The sequence below is a fragment of the Bolinopsis microptera genome, chromosome 12 (genome assembly GCF_026151205.1).
Source record: "Bolinopsis microptera isolate Bmic1 chromosome 12, MBARI_Bmic_1.0, whole genome shotgun sequence".
NCBI lineage: Eukaryota > Metazoa > Ctenophora > Tentaculata > Lobata > Bolinopsidae > Bolinopsis > Bolinopsis microptera.
In genome coordinates, this window is record NC_087083.1 from 3,632,752 (window position 1) to 3,657,282 (window position 24,531).

The 24,531-nt window shown below is 39.0% G+C and overlaps 4 protein-coding genes across 5 annotated transcripts; 1 reads left to right on the top strand and 3 right to left on the bottom strand.

Moving 5' to 3' along the window:
• Window positions 1–97: 97 nt before the first annotated feature.
• Window positions 98–2,840, top strand: LOC134824575 (cholesterol 24-hydroxylase-like). The gene is made up of 2 exons (XM_063836484.1): window positions 98–1,313; window positions 1,693–2,840. Exons 1-2 carry the CDS (start codon window positions 199–201, stop codon window positions 2,063–2,065), a joined length of 1,488 nt encoding a protein of 495 aa, XP_063692554.1. The 5' UTR covers window positions 98–198; the 3' UTR covers window positions 2,066–2,840.
• A 2,384-nt stretch (window positions 2,841–5,224) lies between these two features.
• LOC134824636 (uncharacterized) lies at window positions 5,225–18,715 on the bottom strand. Of its 2 annotated transcripts, XM_063836597.1 has the most exons (12): window positions 18,639–18,715; window positions 18,194–18,395; window positions 16,404–16,512; window positions 16,020–16,104; window positions 15,774–15,805; window positions 14,832–14,964; window positions 13,566–13,670; window positions 13,343–13,383; window positions 13,166–13,220; window positions 12,490–12,606; window positions 6,967–7,093; window positions 5,225–6,105 (listed from the first exon to the last, which is right to left on the bottom strand). In XM_063836597.1, the coding sequence occupies exons 1-12, from the start codon at window positions 18,639–18,641 to the stop codon at window positions 5,966–5,968; spliced, it is 1,149 nt and encodes a 382-aa protein (XP_063692667.1). In that variant the 5' UTR covers window positions 18,642–18,715; the 3' UTR covers window positions 5,225–5,965. The 2 variants fall into 2 exon arrangements, with proteins under 2 accessions (XP_063692667.1, XP_063692668.1); XM_063836598.1 differs by lacking the exon at window positions 12,490–12,606 and having other exon boundaries at window positions 18,639–18,709.
• Window positions 18,716–18,944: 229 nt separating this feature from the next.
• Window positions 18,945–19,908, bottom strand: LOC134824140 (ribosomal L1 domain-containing protein 1-like). The gene has a single exon (XM_063835872.1). The coding sequence runs from the start codon at window positions 19,894–19,896 to the stop codon at window positions 19,186–19,188; it is 711 nt and encodes a 236-aa protein (XP_063691942.1). The 5' UTR covers window positions 19,897–19,908; the 3' UTR covers window positions 18,945–19,185.
• Window positions 19,909–21,254: 1,346 nt separating this feature from the next.
• On the bottom strand, window positions 21,255–22,211 carry LOC134824305 (DNA-directed RNA polymerase III subunit RPC7-like). The gene has a single exon (XM_063836129.1). It carries the CDS (start codon window positions 22,203–22,205, stop codon window positions 21,579–21,581), a length of 627 nt encoding a protein of 208 aa, XP_063692199.1. The 5' UTR covers window positions 22,206–22,211; the 3' UTR covers window positions 21,255–21,578.
• Between the last annotated feature and the right edge of the window lie 2,320 nt (window positions 22,212–24,531).

The following is a 24,531-nucleotide window of genomic DNA, read 5'->3' on the forward strand; positions in this document are numbered from 1 at the left end:
AGCTCAGTACAGAGTTGAGGGGGAGACCATGTTGTGTGGGCGATATTTCCCCCAACAAACTTTGTGAGCTCATTACTTCACTGCAAACAAACCCCCTCACTATTTACACACCTGCACTTCTGTTCCCTATTATTGTAAACATATTGATCCTGTGTAATCCTGTGTAATCCTCTGTAATCCTGTATATTGTGAGTCATCATGTTTCTTATCGTGTGCCTCATCACAACCTACCTTATCTGGAAAACGTATCTTATAATCAATACGATGTTAAATAGAAAGAGTTTAAGTGCAATCCCACAACCGCCCATTGATAACTTCTACTTTGGACACGAGCCGTCCATTACCAAGGCCAAAGAAGAGAATAGATTCCTAGACCTGTTTGTTGAATGGGTCAACACATACGGGACAACAGTGCTGTTCTGGATCGGAGCCCGACCCTTTGTCTTTACAGCAGACCCTGAAATGCTGAAACAGTGCGCCACTGATCTCAAGTCTTTCTCAAAAGTCAACAATCTCCCCAACAGACATTTGTTCGGACAGAAGATAATAGGGACAGACAGTATTCTCAGTGGAGGGGGGCTCAAGTGGGCGGTGAAGAGAAAAGTAATGTCGCGTTTCTTTGCAAAGACAAATATGAAGGAGATGTTTGAAGCAGCAAAGCCCCACATGGAGGGACCAGAGTTGGGGAGATGGAGGGAGCAAGTGGGAAGAGGAGAAGTACTGGACCTGCATGAAGAGCTATCCATCACTTTCTCTTCTTATCTCCAGGTCCTAGGACTATCAGACTTCCTCCCGGCTAAAACCATTGCTAGAAACGTGTTCCTTCTTCTAGAGGCTATCCCCAAACAGCTCTTCCAGAGATGGTCCTATTTATTATCCTCTGACAAGACTAAAATGTTTGCTCTGATCAAGAAGATGAGAAGTGACACAAAACAGAGTGTAGTGGAGAGAATAGAGGAGATGAAGAACAACCCTGACGACACAATCCCCTCTCTAGACATGTTAGGTCACCTGATAGAGGCTAACCAGAGTAACGATGGTCAGACTTCTAACTCCGAGGCAAAGGTAGTTGAGGGAGTGGTGGACGATGTGATGACCGTGTGTCTTGTTCTGGATAACATGGTTAAGCAGATATGTGCCCTTTTCATGTTCTTAGAAAATGAGCAGGAGGTACAAGGGAAAATGATGGAGGAGCTCCGCAACACTGATATAGAGGATTTCAATGACCTGAACAATTTGAAATACACAGAGAAGTGCATTCTAGAGTCTCTCAGGATGGGGCCGGCACTGTTGAGGGGCACCAGAACTTACAAGTTAGTGAAATATTTAGTTTTACAAATCTAATTAGTAAATAGCGAGTCACTTGTTACAGAATTTAATTTTTGTTCCAGTCTAACCTATACTTGGTGTGGTTGAATTATGTGGAATTTATACTTTCTGCAACCAATTTTTCTCAATATATATTATAAAATGATCACTCTTCACTGCAATTGCAATAAAATGCTATAACAGAGGCTGGCAACCTTACTTCATAAACTTGATTATCTGTAATATGGTGAGACAAAATCAACTGTTCCATGAAAAATGAAAAATATCAACAAAAAAATGTCCATATTAAGAGGGAATCAATTGAGTGTTACATAAAATAACTAAATATTTTGCGTGCTTAGCAGACCTATCTAATGTTTTCAGGACCGCCACAAACAAGAGGTTCGGACCATACGTAGTGAACACAAGAAATGTTAGAGTTCACTTCTCGGAGTACGTAATGCAGATGAACCCGGATTATTGGCCAGAACCTAAAAAGTTTAACCCAGAAAGATGGCAGCCAGGATTCAACCCAGAGCCCTTCTCCTACATGCCATTCTTCGTAGGAAGTAGAGGCTGTCTGGGTAAACATATGGCTATGATGATGATGAAGTTAACGCTTTCTGTGCTGGCTAAAAACTTTGAGTTGCAGCAGAGTTTTAACAAGAAGGAACCGCCCACTATAAATCAGAACATGGCTGTGATGCGCATTATCAACAGAGTAGATTGTTTGATAACACCCTTAGCAGTAAGTTGAGTAGTTGGACAATTTCTATTGAAATTTTCATGTTTTTAAAGTTTCTATAACTGATCATTGGTAAAGAATATTTTATGGCCTTAAAAAAAGAACAATGAGCGTGATGATTATGATATGTGATAATACACAGTATTATATGCATAGAATTTCACTGGACAGAAATTAAGCGCCTAACAGGTTTTTAGATTAACGAACAGAAACAGAACACTAACTTCTAACATGATTGTTATGTTGAAGAAGCAATATATTATGTACCTCTCTGTTAATACACCAAACTCTTATGAAATGTTATGACTATACTGATCTACTGATATTTGTATGCCAGCTTTGCTGTCTTATTATGTTGAGGTTTAACCAGTGGCCTAACGTTGCCTGTTGCCCCCCCCCCCCCCCCCCCCCTCCCTAAAATTGAACAAATTAGGTGATTATTTGTAGGTTTACAACCTACCAGGACGCGCGCCGAGTTGGACTCAGATATTTTACGAGTATCACCCGTTAAGTGATTATAGGGGATATGCCGGTAAAATCTCTAATAAACTGTGTTTCTAGAGCAAAACGCACAGTTTTGCTAGTACTTAAGTTAAGTTTTTCAAAATTGTCCCACATTCAAAGACGATTATATTTTTGTCTGCTTTAATTGATACTAAATAAAATTGTTGTTTTCTTGAAATTGTTGACTTTCTTTGACTTTTAGTAATTGAGAACAGTACAAATTAAAAAACAAATATTTACTCTTGAACACATTATTGTGAATCTTCGGCCGTAAAGTAAAGGTAAACTTTTTTGTTTCATTTTGTAACAGACTGAAGAAATATATCGAAAATTCATATGATTTTGTGATCCTATAAAAAAAATTGTAAAGCAATTCTGCCAGACTCATATCACTCAAACATCGCTTCCATTATAAACCACTTGTCCAAATTTTAAAAATCTTGTGGATTATGAAAGTAAACGTGTCATTTGATGTATTGTAGACACTAGTTCTGAATAATTTAACGGGTGATACTCGTAAAATATCTGTTCCATATATTGGACCGTCGACGAGTCCAACTCGGCGCGCGTCCTGGCCTGGTAGGTTGTAAACCTACAAATACATTCCAAATTATGCCCATTTGTAAATATGAAAATTTCTGAAGAGTAATTTGCCAGATTTGATGAGCTTTTTGCCCAATTACAATGACCAATTAGTCAGTTAACTGAAAATGGTATTATTGAGTCATTCATTATTATTTATAGGAAGTCAAAAAAAATGAAAGAAATCATATATTTCCATTTTCGAAATTGACGATGTCAAACTTTCAAAATCTTTCCCTTGCGAAGCAAAACAACTCATAACGTCATTGGTCATGTGAACAATAATGATAGTTTGCGCGGCGCCTTTTTTTCTTAGCTAGCTTTTATAATTATGTGACGCGAATTTATGCCTCATGTTTGATGTTGTGGGCTTAACGGATGTTACTAGTCTAAATTTTTTTGTAGGTTTACAACGGTACAACTTACCAGGACGCGGACGCGCGCCGAGTTGGACTCGTCGACGGTCCAATATATGGAACAAATATTCTATTGTATCACGTAGTGACCCCCACGGTCGCTTCACTGTAGCGTCTTCGACGCTACAGGGGGAGCCGCGCACTTCGTGCGCGGCGGGTCATACAACGTATGAGAAATATTTTACGAGTACATCACCCGTTAAAAATTTCTTCGGAGTAGCGCGCGCCGTTCTCGAAATGCCCGCGATGGCACGTGCTACGAAGTAGCGCGCGCCTGGCTAGATCATTAACAATGGTCAAGTTGTGGGCTTGCCTTACCTGGGTATCCCTTGTATCACGTGGTGAACCCCACGGTCGCTTCACTATAGTGTAGAGTTTCGACGATACAGGGGGAGCCGCGCACTCGTGCGCGGCGGGTCATACAACGTATGACAAGGTATCCCAGGCTATAATGTTGATCATAAAAATAAAAATAATGCTGTTCGTTAATGGGCGAGATGCACCACTGGGATCGCCGAGGCGAGCGAGCGGCAAAGAATTTATAACCGATGTTACTCGTCTAAATTTTTTCGAAGTAGCGTGCGCCGCTTAGTCTTACTTCTCGAAATTTTAATCTTATTAGCACGATGCAAGTGCTACAAATTAGTAGCGTGCGCCGGGCTAGTCCGTTAAAAATGGACAAAATTTACATTTTCAATTAAGGTTGAATATTGGGGGGGGGGCAACCATATTAAAGTATATTAAAATGTAGGATTTTTCCCGATTTTGACCCGGGGATATACTTTAATATACTTTAATATACTTTAATATATCCCTATCTCCTTGGAGGCCTACATCAAAAATTGTTGCCCAAAATAAGCTTGAAATGCAATTCTTAATCGATTCCAAAAAGTTCTTGAAAAAATATTGAAAACTGATGGAGTTATTTCAATTTTAATGAAGTCATTTTGGCTAGTATTCCGAACCGAGATATTATGTGCAATTTTCCCAATTTTGTTCATGGAGGTCTTTTTACTTAGTATCCACTATATTCAACAAACACTCATGAGTTATATCTTTCACATAGAGCTACGTAGTCTTATTAAAAAATATTGAAATTTTATCGAATTTGGGCAAAAGCGAATTTGGGCAAAAGCGTATGCCCAAATATGGGCATATTTTTTTAAGCTCATAGCTCACCCAATTTTTGACCAATCTGGATGGAAATTCGTGTACTAGTCCTAAAACAGGCTTATCTTGCGAATCTGAGTGAAAAATATAGTTCATCATGTAAATCTTAACGAAGAATATAAATCTTCTAATTGTAGGTATATTAAAGTATATTAAAATGTAGGATTTTTTCCGATTTTGACCCGGGGATATACTTTAATATACTTTAATATGGTTGGCCCCCCCCCCCCCCCCAATATTCATTTAATTTTAGCACGCTCGTATAGCCGTTGTGTGGAAATGAAAATAGCATTGAACCGTGTACGGTTAAAAACACCCCTTCCACATATTCCAACTTGACCCGGCGCGTGCTACTTTGAAGCACTTTACCTCGGGTCATAATATTTCGCGAGAAGAAAGCGGCGTGCGCTACTTCGAAGAAATATAGACGAGTATCATCCATCAAATCCCAATTTTATTTATCTATTTGTGTTGGGACAAGATAAATGCATTTAGTTCAAAACTTCACAAATTATTTATATTAAATACCAACCGTATCGTATCGAAAATTGAAATTAACTTACAATTTAGCAAATTCAAATCAATTTTATTTAATTGTGGAAGAAATTTTCAATTGTGGAACATTTCATTCTAAGAACACCATATTTTATTTGCTGCATGCTGCACTCAAGATAAAACCTCAACCTTGTAATATGTTGACGGACACTTAACACACATAAAAAGAACTTTAACATTTAAACCTATCATAGGAATATGGTAAATTGTAGATTGTAGATACCGGGGCAGGAAGTGCACACCCTAGTACTGATATCACGGTGTTATGTCACAGAAGGATGCTAGGACCTAATTAAAATTGAAACAGACAAGCTATTAAACCTGTTATTCGGAATGAATGTTAAATCCTACAAATCAACAGGGTGTTTCAAGGCTCGTGTCCAAAATGTAAATCGTACCAATCTAGATAACCGCCAGCTAATTTTATTCACTTCTGTTGTGGGAACAGAATGTTAAGTTTCTCCACTGAACAAAGCGCTTATTTAACACAGAACCAACTTTATCGAGTTAAACTGTAACAGTGCCGCAGTAACACACTGTTACACATTGTAACACCTTTCTTCAAATGAAACCTCAATCAACCAGGACAGTCTATACCATTAATCTAACAACTCTTTGAAACATGATTTCAAGTTAGAGCAATCTGAAGAATATTAACGAGGAATTTAAAAAACACAACTGATTTTCAGGTGAGAGCCTCCTGAATGTCAGTTCTGCAAAACGGGCACTTTCTGGAACAGGTGGTGAGCCAGCGATCTATACAGTACTCATGAAACTCATGTTCACAGGGCAGCACACGTAGTGTCTCTCCTATACTGTAGTGACCTGTAATATGGGAACATGTTACAAAACACAATGTAACTATGGCAACTTGTTACAAAACACAATGTAACCATGGTAACTTGTTACAAAACACAATGTAACTATGGCAACTTGTTACAAAACCCAATGTAACCATGGTAACTTGTTACAAAACACAATGTAACTATGGCAACTTGTTACAAAACCCAATGTAACCATGGTAACTTGTTACAAAACACAATGTAACTATGGCAACTTGTTACAAAACCCAATGTAACCATGGTAACTTGTTACAAAACACAATGTAACTATGGTAACTTGTTACAAAACACAATGTAACCATGGTAACTTGTTACAAAACACAATGTAACTATGGCAACTTGTTACAAAACGCAATTTAACTATGGCAACTTGTTACAAAACACAATGTAACCATGGTAACTTCTTACAAAACACAATGTAACTATGGCAACTTGTTACAAAACGCAATTTAACTATGGCAACTTGTTACTAAACGCAATGTTAGCAGGGTGATTTGTTACAATACACAATGTAACTATGGTAACTGGTTACAAAACACAATGTAACCATGGTAACTTGTTACAAAACACAATGTAATCATGGTAACTTGTTACAAAACACAATGTAACCATGGTAACTTGTTACAGAACACAATGTAACCATGGTAACTTGTTACAAAACGCTATGTAACTATAGTAACTTGTTACAAACCACAATGTAACCAAAACACAATGTAACTATGGTAACTTGTTATAAAACACAATGTAACCATGGTAACTTGTTACAAAACACATTGTAACCATGGTAATTAGATGATACAATGTTGGAATGTTAACAATGTAAGAATGTTCTTTTTCTACTAACCAAGACAAATGGAGCATTTCTTTTCCCGGCTCATATCTGCTTCACTAGCAACTTTAGTAGGAGCGCGGTCTAACACGTTCTTATCCACCAGAGGCGGGTTAGGAGTGGGTGCTATTCTGTGTAATAACTGAAATAGTTTTATATTTCACTTTATAAATGTAGTGTATTGAAGAGACGGGGGGACGGGAGATGATACTAATAATAGTCTATTAGTTGTAATAGTCTATTAGTTGTAATAGTCTATTAGTTGTAATAGTCTATTAGTTGTAATAGTCTATTAGTTGTAATAGTCTATTAGTTGTAATAGTCTATTAGTTGTAATAGTCTATTAGTTGTAATAGTCTATTAGTTGTAATAGTCTATTAGTTGTAATAGTCTATTAGTTGTAATAGTCTATTAGTTGTAATAGTCTATTAGTTGTAATAGTCTATTAGTTGTAATAGTCTATTAGTTGTAATAGTCTATTAGTTGTAATAGTCTATTAGTTGTAATAGTCTATTAGTTGTAATAGTCTATTAGTTGTAATAGTCTATTAGTTGTAATAGTCTATTAGTTGTAATAGTCTATTAGTTGTAATAGTCTATTAGTTGTAATAGTCTATTAGTTTTAATAGTCTATTAGTTTTAATAGTCTATTAGTTGTAATAGTCTATTAGTTTTAATAGTCTATTAGTTGTAATAGTCTATTAGTTGTAATAGTCTATTAGTTGTAATAGTCTATTAGTTGTAATAGGGGGGGGGGGGGCCAATGACTACCAATGGAGACTTTTGGGGACTAATGGGGACTAAAAATCATGGGGACTGGAGGTCAACTCGTTGACGTAATTCACCATTTGTCCCCATAAGTCCCCAGAATTTTTGACAGTTATTTATGGTTTCCAAGTTAGTTTAATAACGATACGATCGAGATGTTTTGTCCAAGATAAGAGTAGGATAAACCTGACTTAAAAGTAAAATGATAAGCCCGGTTGTAATGTGTTCTACCACTGTACAAGTCAGTTCAGATTGAGGTAAATTGAAGTTTAGCTCTCGTGAAGGTAGAAGTAGCCGACTCGCTGAACTATCTGAATCTTATAATCGAATGAAAAATCATGAATTAACCCTTCGACTTACCCTCCTAATAATGTTAGATGATGGGTGAATGAGTATTTATAACAGCCGTTCTGTGAACAGACTTGGTGATCTTTATTTTAAGGGGGGGGGGGGGACATTTGGGACATTGGAGACAAAGCTTTTGGAGACATTGGAGACATTGGAGACACTGGAGACGTAGATGTATGATTGGAGAAAGAGGAGGATCTAGGAGGAGGATGACCCAGGAGAAGGACTCAGGAGGAGAAGGAGGAGGATGATGACTCAGGAAGAGGACTCAGGAGGACTGAGAAGGAGGAGGACTGAGGATGGTTGTGGAGGATGGCTGAGGAGGATGGCTGAGAAGGATGACTGAGGAGGAGGATCTAGGAGGATAAGGACCCAGGAGGAGGAGGACCCAGGAGGAGGAGGAGGAGGACTCAGGAGGAGGACTCAGGAAGAGGACTGAGGAGAACAGAGAAGGAGGAGGACTGAGGAGTACTGAGGAGGATGGCTGAGGAGGATGACTGAGGAGGATGACTGAGAGGGAGGAGGAGGAGAAGAAGGACTGAGGAGAAGGAGAAGGAGGAGGACCTAGGAGGATGAGGACCCAGGAGGAGGACTCAGGAGGAAGAGGAAGAGGACTCAGGAGGACTGAAAAGGAAGAGGACTGAGGAGAACTGAGGTGGAGGAGGACTGAATAGGAGGAAGAGGGGGACTGGGGGAGGACTGAGGATGAAGAAGACTGACGAGAAGGATGAGGAGGAGGACTGAGGACTGAGGAGGATGAAGAGGAGGAAGACCCAGGAGGAGGAGGGATGAGGACTGAGGAGGATGGCTGAGGAGGATGGCTGAGGAGGATGACTGAGGAGGATGACTGAGAGGGAGGAGGAGGAAGAGGACTGAGGAGGAGTAGGACTGAGGAGGAGAAAGAGGAGGACCTAGGAGGAGGTGGACCCAGAAGGAGGACTCAGGAGGAGGAGGAGGAGATCTCAGGAAGAGGACTGAGGAGGACTGAGAAGGACTGAGGAGGAGAAGGAGAAGGTGGAGGAACTAAGAGGAGGATGAACCAGGAGGAGGACTCTGGACTCAGGAGGAGGACTTAGGAGGAATGAGAAGGAGGAGGACTCAGGAGAACTGATGAGGAGGAGGAGGAGGACTGAATAGGAGGAGGAGGGGGACTGGGGAGGACTGAGGAGGAGGAGGACTGACGAGAAGGATGAGGAGGAGGACTGAGGACTGAGGAGGATGAAGAGGAGGAAGACCCAGGAGGAGGAGGGATGAGGACTGAGGAGGACTGAGGAGGATGGCTGAGGAGGATGGCTGAGGAAGATGACTGAGATGGAGGAGGAGGAAGAGGACTGAGGAGGAGGAGTGGGACTGAGGAGGAGAAAGAGGAGGACCTAGGAGAAGGAGGACCCAGAAGGAGGACTCAGGAGGAGGAGGAGATCTCAGGAAGAGGACTGAGGAGGACTGAGAGGGAGGAGGACTCAGGAGTGCTGAAGAGGATGACTGAGGAGGAGGAGGAGAAGGAGAAAGACTGAGGAGGAGAAGGAGAAGGTGGAGGAACTAAGAGGAGGATGAACCAGGAGGAGGACTCAGGAGGAAGAGGAGGAGGACTCAGGAGGAGGACTTAGGAGGAATGAGAAGGAGGAGGACTGAGGAGAACTGAGGAGGAGGAGGAGGAGGACTGAATAGGAGGAGGAGGAGGGGGACTGGGGAGGACTGAGGAAGAGGAGGAGGATGAAGAGGACCCAGGAGGAGGAGGACTGAAGAGGAGGATGAGGATGAGGACTGAGGAGGAGGAGGAGGACTGAGGAGGATGGCTGAGGAGGATGACTGAGAGGGAGGAGGAGGACTGAGGAGGAGGAGGAGAAGGACTGAGGAGGAGAAGGAGGAGGACCTAGGAGGAGGAGTACTGATGAGGAGGACTGATGAGGATGGCTGAGGAGGATGGCTGAGGAGGATGGCTGAGGAGGATGGCTGAGGAGCACGGCTGAGGAGGATGGCTGAGGAGGATGACTGAGGAGGATGACTGAGAGGGAGGAGGAGGAGGAGGAGGAGAAGGACTGAGGAGGAGGAGGAGAAGGAGGAGGACCTAGGAGGAGGAGGACTCAGGAAGAGGAGGAGGACTCAGGAGGAGGACTTACAAGGAGGAGGACTGAGGAGAACTGAGGAGGAGGAGGATGAGGACTGAATAGGAGGAGGATGGGGACTGGGGGAGGATGTGGACTGGGGGAGGACTGAGGAGGAGGGGGACTTGGGGAGGACTGATGAGGAGGAGGAAGACTGACGAGAAGGATGAGGAGGAGGACTGAGGAGGAGGACTGATGATTGAGGAGGAAGAGGAGGATGATGAAGAGGAGTAGGAGGACCCAGGAGGAGGAGGACCCAGGAGGTCCGGAGGAGGACCCAGGAGGTCCGGAGGAGGAACCAGGAGGAGGACCAAGGTCCCAGGAGGAAGACTCAGGAGGAGGAGAACGACTGAGGAGGACTGAGTGGGAGGAGGAGGAGGAGGAGGAGTCTCCAAAAGCTGTGTCTCCAATGTCTCCAATGTCTCCAATTAAGCTGTGTCTCCAATGTTTCCAATGTCTTTGTCTTTTTCAAAAAGATAAGGTGCGGGAGACATTGGAGACATGTCACCCCCCCCCCCCCCCCCCCCCCCCCCCCCCCTTTAAGGCAAGCACTCTTTTGTGAATATTTCCATAAATGATCGTCAAAAACAAAAGAAACCAACGCCAATTTCAAATTACTGAGCATATCATTTCAGACAAATAAATACAAAAGTAATAAGAAAAATTTATAATGCGTTTATTTTCCTTGCGCTACAACTCGTGTTACTAGATCAATCTGATAAAATAAGCGTATATAGATGCAATATGTCTCCTTAATGTTGTCATTGGTAGTCGCCCCCGCCCCCTCCCTTAATTTACCTGAGGTACTCTAACAGCCCTCAAGTAGCTCCCAAGAAGTCAGGAATGTCCAGTGACCATTTATAAATATTCTAGACTTCAGTCTTGAGAAGTTTACGATCTGGTCTGGAGAAGCCAGATTTTTTGAAATCTAAATGGGGACTAATGGAGACTTTTGGGGACTAATGGGGACTAAAAATCATGGGGACTCGGGGTAAAATCGTTGACGTAATTCCCCAAGTCCCCAAAAGTAGTCATTGGCCCCCCCCCCCCTGTAATAGTCTATTAGTTGTAATAGTCTATTAGTTGTAATAGTCTATTAGTTGTAATAGTCTATTAGTTTTAATAGTCTATTAGTTGTAATAGTCTATTAGTTGTAATAGTCTATTAGTTGTAATAGTCTATTAGTTGTAATAGTCTATTAGTTGTAATAGTCTATTAGTTGTAATAGTCTATTAGTTGTAATAGTCTATTAGTTGTAATAGTCTATTAGTTGTAATAGTCTATTAGTTGTAATAGTCTATTAGTTGTAATAGTCTATTAGTTGTAATAGTCTATTAGTTTTAATAGTCTATTAGTTGTAATAGTCTATTAGTTGTAATAGTCTATTAGTTGTAATAGTCTATTAGTTGTAATAGTCTATTAGTTGTAATAGTCTATTAGTTGTAATAGTCTATTAGTTGTAATAGTCTATTAGTTGTAATAGTCTATTAGTTGTAATAGTCTATTAGTTGTAATAGTCTATTAGTTGTAATAGTCTATTAGTTGTAATAGTCTATTAGTTGTAATAGTCTATTAGTTGTAATAGTCTATTAGTTGTAATAGTCAATTAGTTGTAATAGTCTATTAGTTGTAATAGTCTATTAGTTGTAATAGTCTATTAGTTGTAATAGTCTATTAGTTGTAATAGTCTATTAGTTGTAATAGTCTATTAGTTGTAATAGTCTATTAGTTGTAATAGTCTATTAGTTGTAATAGTCTATTAGTTGTAATAGTCTATTAGTTGTAATAGTCTATTAGTTGTAATAGTCTATTAGTTGTAATAGTCTATTAGTTGTAATAGTCTATTAGTTGTAATAGTCTATTAGTTGTAATAGTCTATTAGTTGTAATAGTCTATTAGTTGTAATAGTCTATTAGTTGTAATAGTCTATTAGTTGTAATAGTCTATTAGTTGTAATAGTCTATTAGTTGTAATAGTCTATTAGTTGTAATAGTCTATTAGTTGTAATAGTCTATTAGTTGTAATAGTCTATTAGTTGTAATAGTCTATTAGTTGTAATAGTCTATTAGTTGTAATAGTCTATTAGTTGTAATAGTCTATTAGTTGTAATAGTCTATTAGTTGTAATAGTCTATTAGTTGTAATAGTCTATTAGTTGTAATAGTCTATTAGTTGTAATAGTCTATTAGTTGTAATAGTCTATTAGTTGTAATAGTCTATTAGTTGTAATAGTCTATTTCAAGGTGGAGTTTTCTGGAAGACTACTCCACATATTGGGACTGTACCATGATAACACACTTGTAAATACTGATTATAAACCTCAAAAGAGTCCGTGAGAAGTCCGTTTAAGTTTTGGAGATCTCGTCGGAGCGTTGTTATCCGGTCCCGTAAACTAGTCATGTGCAGTAACTCCTCGTGGGCAACAACCCCCCGTCTCTACCCAAATAATATGGTGAGTGCTGCGTGAGATAATGCCTGAACGCGTTCGTGCAAACTAACACTACTTTAACTGTGTGTTCGTGCAAACTAACACTACTAGAACTGTGTGTTCGTGCAAACTAACACTACTAGAACTGTGTGTTCGTGCAAACTAACACTACTAGAACTGTGTGTTCGTGCAAACTAACACTACTAGAACTGTGTGTTCGTGCAAACTAACACAACTTTAACTGTGTGTTCGTGCATACTAACACTACTAGAACTGTGTGTTCGTGCAAACTAACATTACTACAACTGTGTGTTCGTGCAAACTAACACTACTTTAACTGTGTGTTCGTGCAAACTAACACTACTTTAACTGTGTGTTCGTGCAAACTAACACTACTTTAACTGTGTGTTCGTGCAAACTAACACTACTAGAACTGTGTGTTCGTGCAAACTAACACTACTGTGTGTGTTCGTGCAAACTAACACTACTATGTGTGTTCGTGCAAACTAACACTACTTTAACTGTGTGTTCGTGCAAACTAACACTACTAGAACTGTATTTACTTACAGTCGGTATGTTGATAGGAGGAGCACCAATAGAGTCGCCCGCACTTGAAATGTTCCTGCGAATAAAATTAATGAATAATATAATAAGCTTAAAGTTATTAAAGATTTGCTACTTATATTACGGATGACAGAATATAATATTTAGTTTATCTGCACTACATACACACTATGTCTGTACCTTGCGTTGATTGGATCTTGAGAAGCTTGAAAAGTAACATCCTGAAAAATAATAATTTAACTCATGTATTTCCAACATGAACATTGATCATCTCTTTAAAAAATGTTGAGGCAGTGCTACTGAAACCCAAATTGGGTCACTGCTATTAATTGTGCACCGATTTGACTTTTAAAATGATGTTATCAGTTTGGTTTTGCTCAATAGAAATATCTCCCCTCCTTACCAAATGTCGACTGTATGATCGCAGGCGCCTGGGGTTCGAATGGTTTGTGACTCTGGTCAGGGGGCTAACAATAACTCCTTCACTGGTCAGGTCGCGCATTACATTCTGAAACAATATTGTCAAAATTTGATTTAACTATGTTACTCATCTGATTGTGAGAGCTAACATTTTAACCCCCCCCCCCCCCCTCTCTGTAAGCCATTTTACACATAACTGTGGTGTAGCAATTACCAAAATTTACTTAACTCTTCTCAACAAATGCACAGATCTTGTGTATTCTTATTAAAGAGGAAGACTACTAGTCGGGATAATGTTCCAGTTTCACAGATCAGCTCACTGTACTGATCTGACCGTACTTCAATATTTGGCTCAAGTGTCAGTCGGTGTTTTAACGGCTAGTAAGCTGTCCCTCATTGGTTGTGCGACATGTAAAAGTGTACACATGTGTACACAAAATGCGCTAATTCGATGACGATTGTCACACTCTCTTTGAAGTTTCGAGCGCGCGTCGCTAAAATTGTGTGCGCGCGGCTTAGTCCAGACTTTATACGATTGGCGAACGCGCGTTCCATCAAAAAGCCATAAGAGACCGAATTACAGGGGGACATTCTATGCCATTGTACAATAATTCATTGCCAATGTTCAGAGTTACATTTTCCTTTTGGGGCTGATGCAGGTAAGATAATTACTTATCTACAATTAATCAATTCGATCATTTCTTCATTTTTAAAAATCGTATCACAAAGAGAAGTTTCCCTCGTTTAAAAAAAGATTTCAATGTACAAGTACTCAGTGGCGTAATGAAGGGCCCCGCTGACCCCGCTGTGCAGGGGGGCGCCGTCTTAGGGGGCGCCAAATCGTCGTTTGAATGTGGGACAATTTCGAAAACTTAACTAAAGTACTAGCAAAACTGCGCGTTTTGCTCTAGATACACACTTTTTTAGAGATTTTACCGGCGTATCCTCTAAAATCACCTAATTTGTTCAAATTTAGGGAGGGGCACCAAAAGGGGAGGGGGCGCCAACAGGGGGGCGCCTTTTCGGCGGGGGGGGGGGGGGGGGGGGGGGGGCGCCAACAGGCAACGTTACGCCACTGCAAGTACTTCTCAGAATTCAGACGTAATTGTTCGCCGGACCAACTCAAGGTTGTTAACAGGTCAATTGTAAATAATCAACTGTGTTGTGCAATGTTTTTGCAAAAAAGACGCTGTCATGGAGAACATATTACAAACAAAGAAGAATATTATATTATATAAGTGAACTGTACCATGAATTGCCCATACTGTCTGGAGCGTATAGGGCGGCGCGCAGTGGGTCTGCGAGCTCTATACCGCGACACTGAGTGTGCATTCCGTCTCACTCCAACTCCTTCAGTGGGACTCGAGCGCTGCACAAACTGCCTTAAAAAACGGGAAATCAGACTTGGTATCATTCTGTGAGGGTCCAGGGTTAGAAAACAGGTTATCACACGCACGCACGCACGCACGCACGCACGCACGCACGCACGCACGCACGCACGCACGCACAAATTGCAAGACACACAGACACACAATTATATATTTTGATATTTTATTATTTTCAATATCTCAGGCTCTAAATTGATTCTAGATAAGCTAAATGGAAATAGAAATTTGGAAAATTTCCTTAACGAGGGGGCAGTAAGGAACAGTCACCCCACTACATGTAATATAATAATACTGTAATATAATAATACTGTAATATCTATGGCCGCAAAAATTAAGGCCAACAAAATGGAAAGCCAACATAACAATGGAACGATTACTACCATTGTCTGGCATTGCACCAGCGCATTAATCGCACTGTTAACTAATTCAGAGCAGTTACAGGGTGATGTGAACTAAACTCTGTGAAAATTACAGCTTTGGTAAAACTATCATTAATAATCACTCATTATGTCTCAACCACTAATTTAAATAGCTTCTCAGATTATTGAAAACCATTTAAAATACTCACAACACGCAAACAAATACAGATAATATTATGTAATAACTGTATTACACTATACTAGTAGTGTGAGTAGTTTCCTGGTGGAGACTAAAAACAAGAAACCATAAACACAGACACACAGACAGACAGACATACAGACAGACACAGACAGTCACACAGACAGACACACAGACAAACACACATACAGACACACAGACACACACACAGACACACAGACAGAAAAACTACTAGTAGTACTCACCAGGTCACTGACTGTCCTCTGTCTTCTCTGTCCTGTAAATAATATTCACTACATTATATACATTATGTATAATATGTATATGTTCATATATAACGTACCATTATACACTATATAATGAACATTATCTTTATGATCATTATCTTTATTGTGTAAATTTACGTAGATAAAAGTTACTGTGAACAGCACTAAGGCTCGTGTGTTTCCAGTTTGTCAGATGGAGATGGTGGAAGGCTTTACTGTACTTACAATAACGTTAGTAATAATCGGTTCATCATCATCAGGGACAGGTATGGGGTTTGTTGGACGCGTTACCATGACAACGTTATCAACTCTGTAAAGAGTACAGAAAGTTGTGTTATATAATAGTAAATGATGTTACTACTGTCTTTCATATTTTAGTATGCTAGATTTGTTATCTCACTTCGCCAAAATTCGTATTTACCCTTAAGTTAATCTACCCCTGCCCCTGCCCCTGCCCCTGCCCCTGCCCCTGCCCCTGCCCCTGCCCCTGCCCCTGCCCCTGCCCCTGCCCCTGCCCCTGCCCCTGCCCCTGCCCCTGCCCCTGCCCCTGCCCCTGCCCCTGCCCCTGCCCCTGCCCCTGCCCCTGCCCCTGCCCCCATTGTATCTGACCTGTTACTAGGACCGGGTTGATCCTCGTCGGTTACCATGACAACGTTATCTTCTCTTATCATGACAACGCCCTCCGATCTCCTAGCTCGTTTTGAAGTTTGATATCGAGCTGAAATAATAATTTTCACTTGATTATCCATATTATCTAATTGAGAATTGAGGTACGGTTGAAAGTTGAAACTATGGAAATTTAATGAAAGTCCGTTAGTCGGAGAGAAATTTAGATACAATGGTTTCTGTATATATCTATGTTGATAGAAATTGCAGGTATTTCTTTAAACATTAAGAGTTTCTGCAACTTAATCTCTGTTATGCATTTCATAAACATTACACAGTGATCCGGCTAATGTGATAACGTTATCAATATATTGATTATTGGTTAAAGTTAATTGTCTTATCTATATGTATATTTACCATCATGTTTACCTGAAATTAGTATATTTAGTATAATTACCTGAAATTAGTTGAAGTGTTTCTGTCATGATGTACCCAAGCGTGAGAAACATAACCTTCGAAATTACGGACTGCATAGTGTTACCATGCCTACAGTGTTACCGTGTTTAGTGTTACCATGACTACAGTGCAGTGTTACCATGACTACCATGTTACCATGACTACAGTGTTACCATGACTACAGTGTTACCATGACTACCATGTTACCATGACTACCATGTTACCATGACTACAGTGTTACCATGACTATAGTGTTACCATGACTACAGTGTTACCATGACTACAGTGTTACCATGACTACAGTGTTACCGTGTTTAGTGTTACCATGACTACAGTGTTACCGTGTTTAGTGTTACCATGACTACAGTGTTACCATGACTACAGTGTTACCATGACTACAGTGTTACCGTGTTTAGTGTTACCATGACTACATTGTTAACATGACTACATTGTTAACATGACTAGAGTGTTACCGTGTTTAGTGTTAACATGACTACATTGTTAAGATGACTACAGTGTTACCGTGTTTAGTGTTACCATGACTGCTTAAAGTGCGGATAATTTGGCGAATAGTACGGCGAGTCTGGGCAGCAAATTTGTTTCACCTCTTTTGGTTAATCAGGAGGGGGAGGCGGAAAATTCGGCTGAATTCGGTTCCGGCTTTATTATCCGGTTACGGTCCGGTTTAAAAGCTGCTTAGCCGGGAAACGGCAAATAGTGTGATTATCCGCACCTGCCGCACTTATGCGTTGCCTGTGACTAGTGACTACTACTACTAAAACGGCTCTTTCAAGTTTATCTAACAAACAAAAGTAAGCTTTTAAAGTGGACTAAAAAATACAGTCCTAGTGTTACCATGACAACTTGACAATCTACCAATGATTCGGAACAACTGCAAACACCGAACACATAGTTACACAGTGCAACAACTAAACTAGCTATTTTTAGTAATACACAGTGCTAATATATACAGATATAACACACTAATATATAGACACATGTTGATAATACAGTACCTAGTCACGGGATAACATGTGTCATGGTGTATTTTGGGCTTGCTTTTAACGGAAACATATTGACCAAATTAGTGCAAACATTATATCTTGTAATTTGCATTATTTTACATTTGCTTTACCTTTTACATACTTGCTCTTCCTAATTCAATATCATGATTAGGTTAAATAATCAATAAAGCTAGTTTGATTATTGCAATTATTTATTGTCCTACTACAAGGCAGTGATATTATTGTATATTACTAGTGTAACCCAAGATAACTCTGATTCTTAAACAGCTGCAATTTTTAAATATTTGAAACTTTACTACTACTACTATTTACCTGTACTTTCTGTTTCAGTGGCTTCTCCATCATCGTCGGAGATTACAACACATTCCCTCTCAGTGACCATGACGACACTGTCTTGTTGTGTCTCAGTAACTGTGTCAGTAAATCCCTCATCTACTGCATCTACATCATCTACTACAGCAGAGTCTTGTTCTACAGGTGTGTTAGAAGTACTGCTCTCTGGACCTTCACTCTCCTGAAACAGTGCTTAATAATAAATAGTAATAAATAATACTAAATAGAACTAAACAACATGTCATCTCTTGTGGTAAAATGCTCCCAAATCTTATAATGATATTAATAACTGAAAATATTCAGGCCTAGTTGAGATATTGAGATAGTTCTAATGAAAATATGATTATGGACTTGTGTTCATATCAAAAGAAAATTAAAATTACGAATATGCAAAAAATAAAATAATGTAAATTATAAATCTTACCATTATAGCTTCTCAATGTTTTTAATCTACTGGGCATCAATCCATCATTCGCTACAATCTGTAATATATCTATATAGCATAATATATCAGCTATGATAATATCAGTAGAAAGTTAAACACAAAACAGCTTACTTTTACAAAATAAAATGACTGGTTAAAAATGATATTGTAGTTAGAACTACAACTATTACTACATTATTACTAATATTCACTAATTGGTATAATTTTCCCAACAGTTTCGATTTTACGTAAGTAAGTAATTTCTAATTTGATACCTTTCCTTAAAACACTAATAAACAGTCTAAATGATAAGTAAATTAGTTAATTATATTTGTTGTAGACATATAACTAGTATAACAGGACATTAAAATATACCGTGAATAAATTAAAATTTTGAAACTTCCAGATATCGTCGAAATTCCCGTCGTTAAAAAAGAACAATGCACTGTTCGTTAACATTAAAAGAACTAGTGTGATCGAAATACCGTCAACAGAAAGAAAACTGTGAAAATGATATCGTGTCCCATTGTTGCTATTGTCACTAAACCTATTCGGTTATTTTAAAAGCTCGGCTATCCAAAGCTGAATATACTGGTAAAGCAACTGAACTCTCAGTCTTCAAATAAACTGCTTTCACATTCTTCCACCCTGGACGTACATTTGCACACAACTCGTTAAGAGCAGAGTGGAGGTTTTCTGAAAGGAGCTCATTGTCGAAAGACACTCGACCACAAGGAATACTGAGGTTATTTCCTTTTCCAAGATTCGCCACCATGTACGATCTGGTACAGGATTCCACCTCTTGTTTTAAGTTTTTCTTCTTGAGGTTGACTTTTACTGGAGCCTTGCCCTTGCGGTAGAAATAACTACCAAACCACCGCGGGATAATAGGTAACACTCTGTCGTCTACCAGAAAAACATCATGACTGTCGCACAGTATTCGCTTTGCTTCCAACTCCTTGTACTTCTTCTTCAGCTTACCGACTCCTATAACCTTTGCAACACTAATATTATTAGTCTTCATAAGATCCTTATAATACCTCTGTGGGTCCTTAGTAATCAAACAAACTGACGCTTCTTTGTTGTAGATAGAGTTCTTCAGGGTTAGTTTGACGGGGTGTTTCGTCTTGTTTGGTACTCGTTTGAAGACAACTTGGACATACACGTGGGCATCTGTTTCTGTTAAAGATGAAGACTCTTTAGCACGGCAGTGCTTCATCAGTGATTCCACGGCTTTTTCAACTTGTGTAGGATCCATCCTGAATTAGTTTAATTATTATTTGTCACAAATAAAACATATTTGAATGATCACTGTTTTTTCGTTTTAACTTTTAATGCTAGATACCTAAGCTAGAGGTCACAATTTTCCGAAAAGAAATGGTCGAAGAGAACGAAGAAACTTAAAGAATACTGAATTTGAGGAAGAAATTATCATTCAGTCGTAGTTAACGAGGTAGCAAGTGAAACTGACAGCAGTTTCCAACTTTCATGATAAGTTACCATGGTTACCATAAGTAACTGGTAAGTGCAATTCATGCGGGACTGACACCAACAATGAGCAGACAGAATGTTTGAAAACATGCTCTAAATATTATTATACAAAATATATTGAAAATATAACGATGAAATTAATAGAAGATTCAATAAAAATTTAACTAAAGAATGATTTTAATAAATGTAACTTAAACCTATACCTCCTTATCTCTCTAGTATATCTTTATTGTGAAATTGGTCGTATAATTACAGAAAAACTCCCTTTAAAACCATGCAATAGTGTACCCACGTTAAAAACGTGACAATCAATACCACGACAAACTCTTCAAATTGTATCAAAACTATAGTTCCTGTTTGACCTCCAAACCTGCAAGCACATTATCCATTGTAATTAGAATTTCATCTGATGAGGGATAAAAATACTGATACTTTTCACCTCGTCTCTTGTTAGAAAACTCAGGTCGAATAGTCCCACTAGTGTCGAGGAATATGATGCGAGGAATGTAGCCACCATCGATATTAAAACTAGGATCATCCCCTGGTGCTTCATCATCCTCAGCATTAACCATAACAAACTTATCACTCAGCTCCAACATGGCTTTACTACCAGCAACCAAAGGTTTCAACCTTTTGCAGGCTCCACACCAGGTTTTGTGTAGTATCACCATGACAGGTTTGTTTTGTTGGCTTGCAAGGGTTCTAGCTTCACTCCAACTAACCCACGCGTACTGATTACCAAAACCTCCTCCTGATAAGTTAGCTCCTACACTTAAAAGAGTCAGACTGAGTAGCACCAGTCTGTCCATTTTTAGTATACCTATGAAAGAAGGATAATATAGATTAGTTTTAAAGTTATTACTATGTATTATAAGTTAGTATTTTGATAAATCTCAATGATAGTAAATCCAAAATATTATAATTAAAGAATTTGAATTTTAAATCCAAAAATTTCATAATTTCGACCCTACATTATCACATTATTGTTGTTTGCACTTAAAAGATATTCTGATAAAGCTTGATTAAGAACAATTTTTTGTTAATGGTAATAAAAAGTAGGTTTTGAATTATTGATTAAAACGTTTTAGAATGTATTTATACAGTGTATTTAAAGCCACTGTAACATTGAAAATGATAGGAAAGGAAAATATCGGTATCTAATGCGGTTTTGTAGTCAATAGGGCCCCTATTATAAGGGTAACAGATAGGGGTAACTAGGGGTAACAGATAGGGGTAACTAGGGGTAACAGATAGGGGTAACAAAACTACACTTCCCATGTGAAGCATTATTCACATATTAAGCAATAATAAATAATAAAGACACAATTTGTCGGATTTTGTAACAGAACTTGAAAAAACATAATTCAAATTCACCTGATTCGACTGCTGGGGATAATGCAGTGAACAAATTTTTAAACAAAACAGAAATTCTGATGGACATAGAAGTATTCACATAGTAGGACCCTCATCAGCATCATCATCAAATGCATTGTAATCGTCATCATAATAATTCTGAACATAATCGAGGTCTTCTTCGACATCATCATCTTCTTCTAATGCAAATTCATCATCACTTTCGCCGTCATCTTCAATATTTAAATTTTCTGATTTCTGAAGTTTGTCTAAACGCTTTAACAATGTTGCATCAGAATGATCTTGCCGATGACCGATCATCCTTGGTTTGATGTCAGGCTTATTAGCTAACTTTGATGTTCTCATCCTAAGTTCTACTGGAAACATATTCCAGTTCGGGACCCATTCCAGTTCTTTATGTGTATTGTACTGTTTAAATCTATCAGAATAACGCTCAATTTTGGAACGTTCTGTTTCAGGCTGGATATGATAAGGAGAATCTCTCATATAGTTTCTGAACTCTTGCTTTAAAGCAATAAGATAATTGTGCTGAGTGGACTCTCGCAGTGGTTGAGGTTTTCTGAGAAGAGGTGGGAAAGTTTCTTGGGGCTGAATTTGTGCAGTCAAACTGACTATGTCCCCTCGTCCTATTCCAAGATTTTCACTTATCACATTAATACTTGACTTTGACCTAGCTTTGCCTCTACCTCGTCCAATCGACATTAGCTGCACAAAGTTTTGAAATTAACAATATGTAAAAATGTAAAACTAATTTCAATTCAACATTTCTACATTATGGAATAGACTGAAATATAATCTATAGACAAAAAAAAAGAAAAACCCGTGTAGCTGAGACACCTCACAGCAAGTAGACCAAAGTGGCTCTTGCTTGTGAAGGGTGTATCAACTACCCGCCGAGGCGGTGGGTTGGGAGTCCCCCCTGGGATCATTTCGTCCATAAAATTTTACACAATATAAAAGCTACAATAAATTATCTATAAAATTTACATTAACAAACTTAAGAGACCTCAAAGCTCGTCTTCTGAGGAATGAGATTGAAGGATACGTCATCCAGTCCAAGGTGCTGGGCTTTTTGTCTTCCTCTGATTCCCCTGACTGCTATGAGTGTGCTTCGTAGCGGATCAAACCTGAATCGTGTTCTGATGTGATTTTTGACCTGGCTCTTAGCTTCTTTATTGTGGTCAGCTATCCTTTCAGAAATACGATCTACAAACACAGTGCAGTCTACTCTATAGACACAAATTTGTGCGCTTTGTATATTGCAAAGTGCTGAACTAATGTTAATTAGGAACAAGTATTTAGTATTATGTATGTCATTGTTAATTTCATGCATTCATTATATGTCCCTGAGGATTGCTTCAGTTGGCAGTGGCGTAACGTTGCCTGTTGGCGCCCCGCTAAAAAAGCGCCCCTCTGTTGGGGCCCCTCCCTAAAATTGAACAAATTAGGTGATTTTAGAGGATACGCCGGTAAAATCCTTAAAAAAGTGTGTATCTAGAGCAAAACGCAAAGTTTTGCTAGTACTTTAGTTAAGTTTTCGAAATTGTCCCACATTCAAACGACAATTTGGCGCCCCCCTAAGATGGCGCCCACCCCCCCCCCCCCCCCCCCCCCCCCCTCCGCACTGCGGGGTCAGCGGGGCCCTTCGTTACGCCACTGTCAGTTGGGCAATACATTTTTTTTTTTTTATTTATATAAATTATTCAAACAATATACACATAATATAGCAATGACCCTATATAAAATCTGTTATTAAGGCTAAATAGGGAGAATTGTTACCGATAATACTAAGTCAAACTCTTGGGATAAAGGTGTTAAAAAGATTATATTTATAACAAGGTTAGATAACTCTCTAGTTATAACTCTCAGATGTTCTTGGTTGATCAGTGATATGAGTGTGTATGATTATCACGCTGTGTGATCTGTGTTCAAACTTCAATATCCAAATCACTTCAATAAATATTATCTACTAATAATTTAACTTGTGATGTTGGGAAAGTTCCTTGATCCACTCTTTACTACTAATAGCTCTCTCAGCTATACCGTCCCTCTTGATCTTACTTGTGGTGTGCTGGTGACTGCTCTCTCAGAGCTTACTCAGGTCCACTCAGGTTGCTACACTTGTCTGCTCTCTCAGAGCTGTTCCCTCTAGAACTATATCTAACTTCACTGGACTGCTACTCTAGCATCCACACAAAACAACCTGGGATAATAAGGCACTTAAAACACTGTAAGTAACATCCTCTCAGGAAGTATACACAATCAAGATCTAGTAAAGTAAAACAGATCACAATGTAATACGGGAAAGACAACAACTAACATACAAACACTTACCGGCTTCAAGTTGGACACTCTCGTAGTTGTTGTAGGTCCTAGCCGGTTGTTGTTGTCTTCTTCTTCTTATTCACATTTGTATTTACATGCTTATAAAAGAATGGTTAATAATCGACATTCCACCCTTTTTCTTTTCTTTTCTTTTCTTTCCCAACACTCCGTCACGTCTTTAAAATGCCCGCAAAATCCAAAATACACGTTAAAATTAACATTCTTAAATCCATGCGCGGCTCAGCGCAAACGCTCGTGCCCCAAAAAATTCTACTTTCTTTAACTTTAAACCCAGATATTCTGGCGCAAGAAAATTTTATCTCTAATAACCCTGTTAGAAAATACGGTTACTAGTTATTCCATAAAAGGAGTTAGCACGTGACACATTTGCATTATATCTCTTGTTTTACACGTAAAAAGAGCGGTAAAACTCGCTGCAGTGTAAAATGACTGCCTGTTTTAAGAGATATCTTGCTGTGTATTACAGCTTTATAGAATATTCCGAAAAGAGTACACGTGTTAAAATTAACTTCCCGTCCCATACCGGTGATAAAAGATCTCTAGTATCACTAAGATACACAAATTCATGTCGAGTTCTACGTTAAGAAACTGTATTTAAACTTATCGGAAAGAAATTCTAAGTTAAGCTAGGTCTAAAAAATCATCTTTCTCATTAAAATATTCAAACCTGTCGTGTCAAATC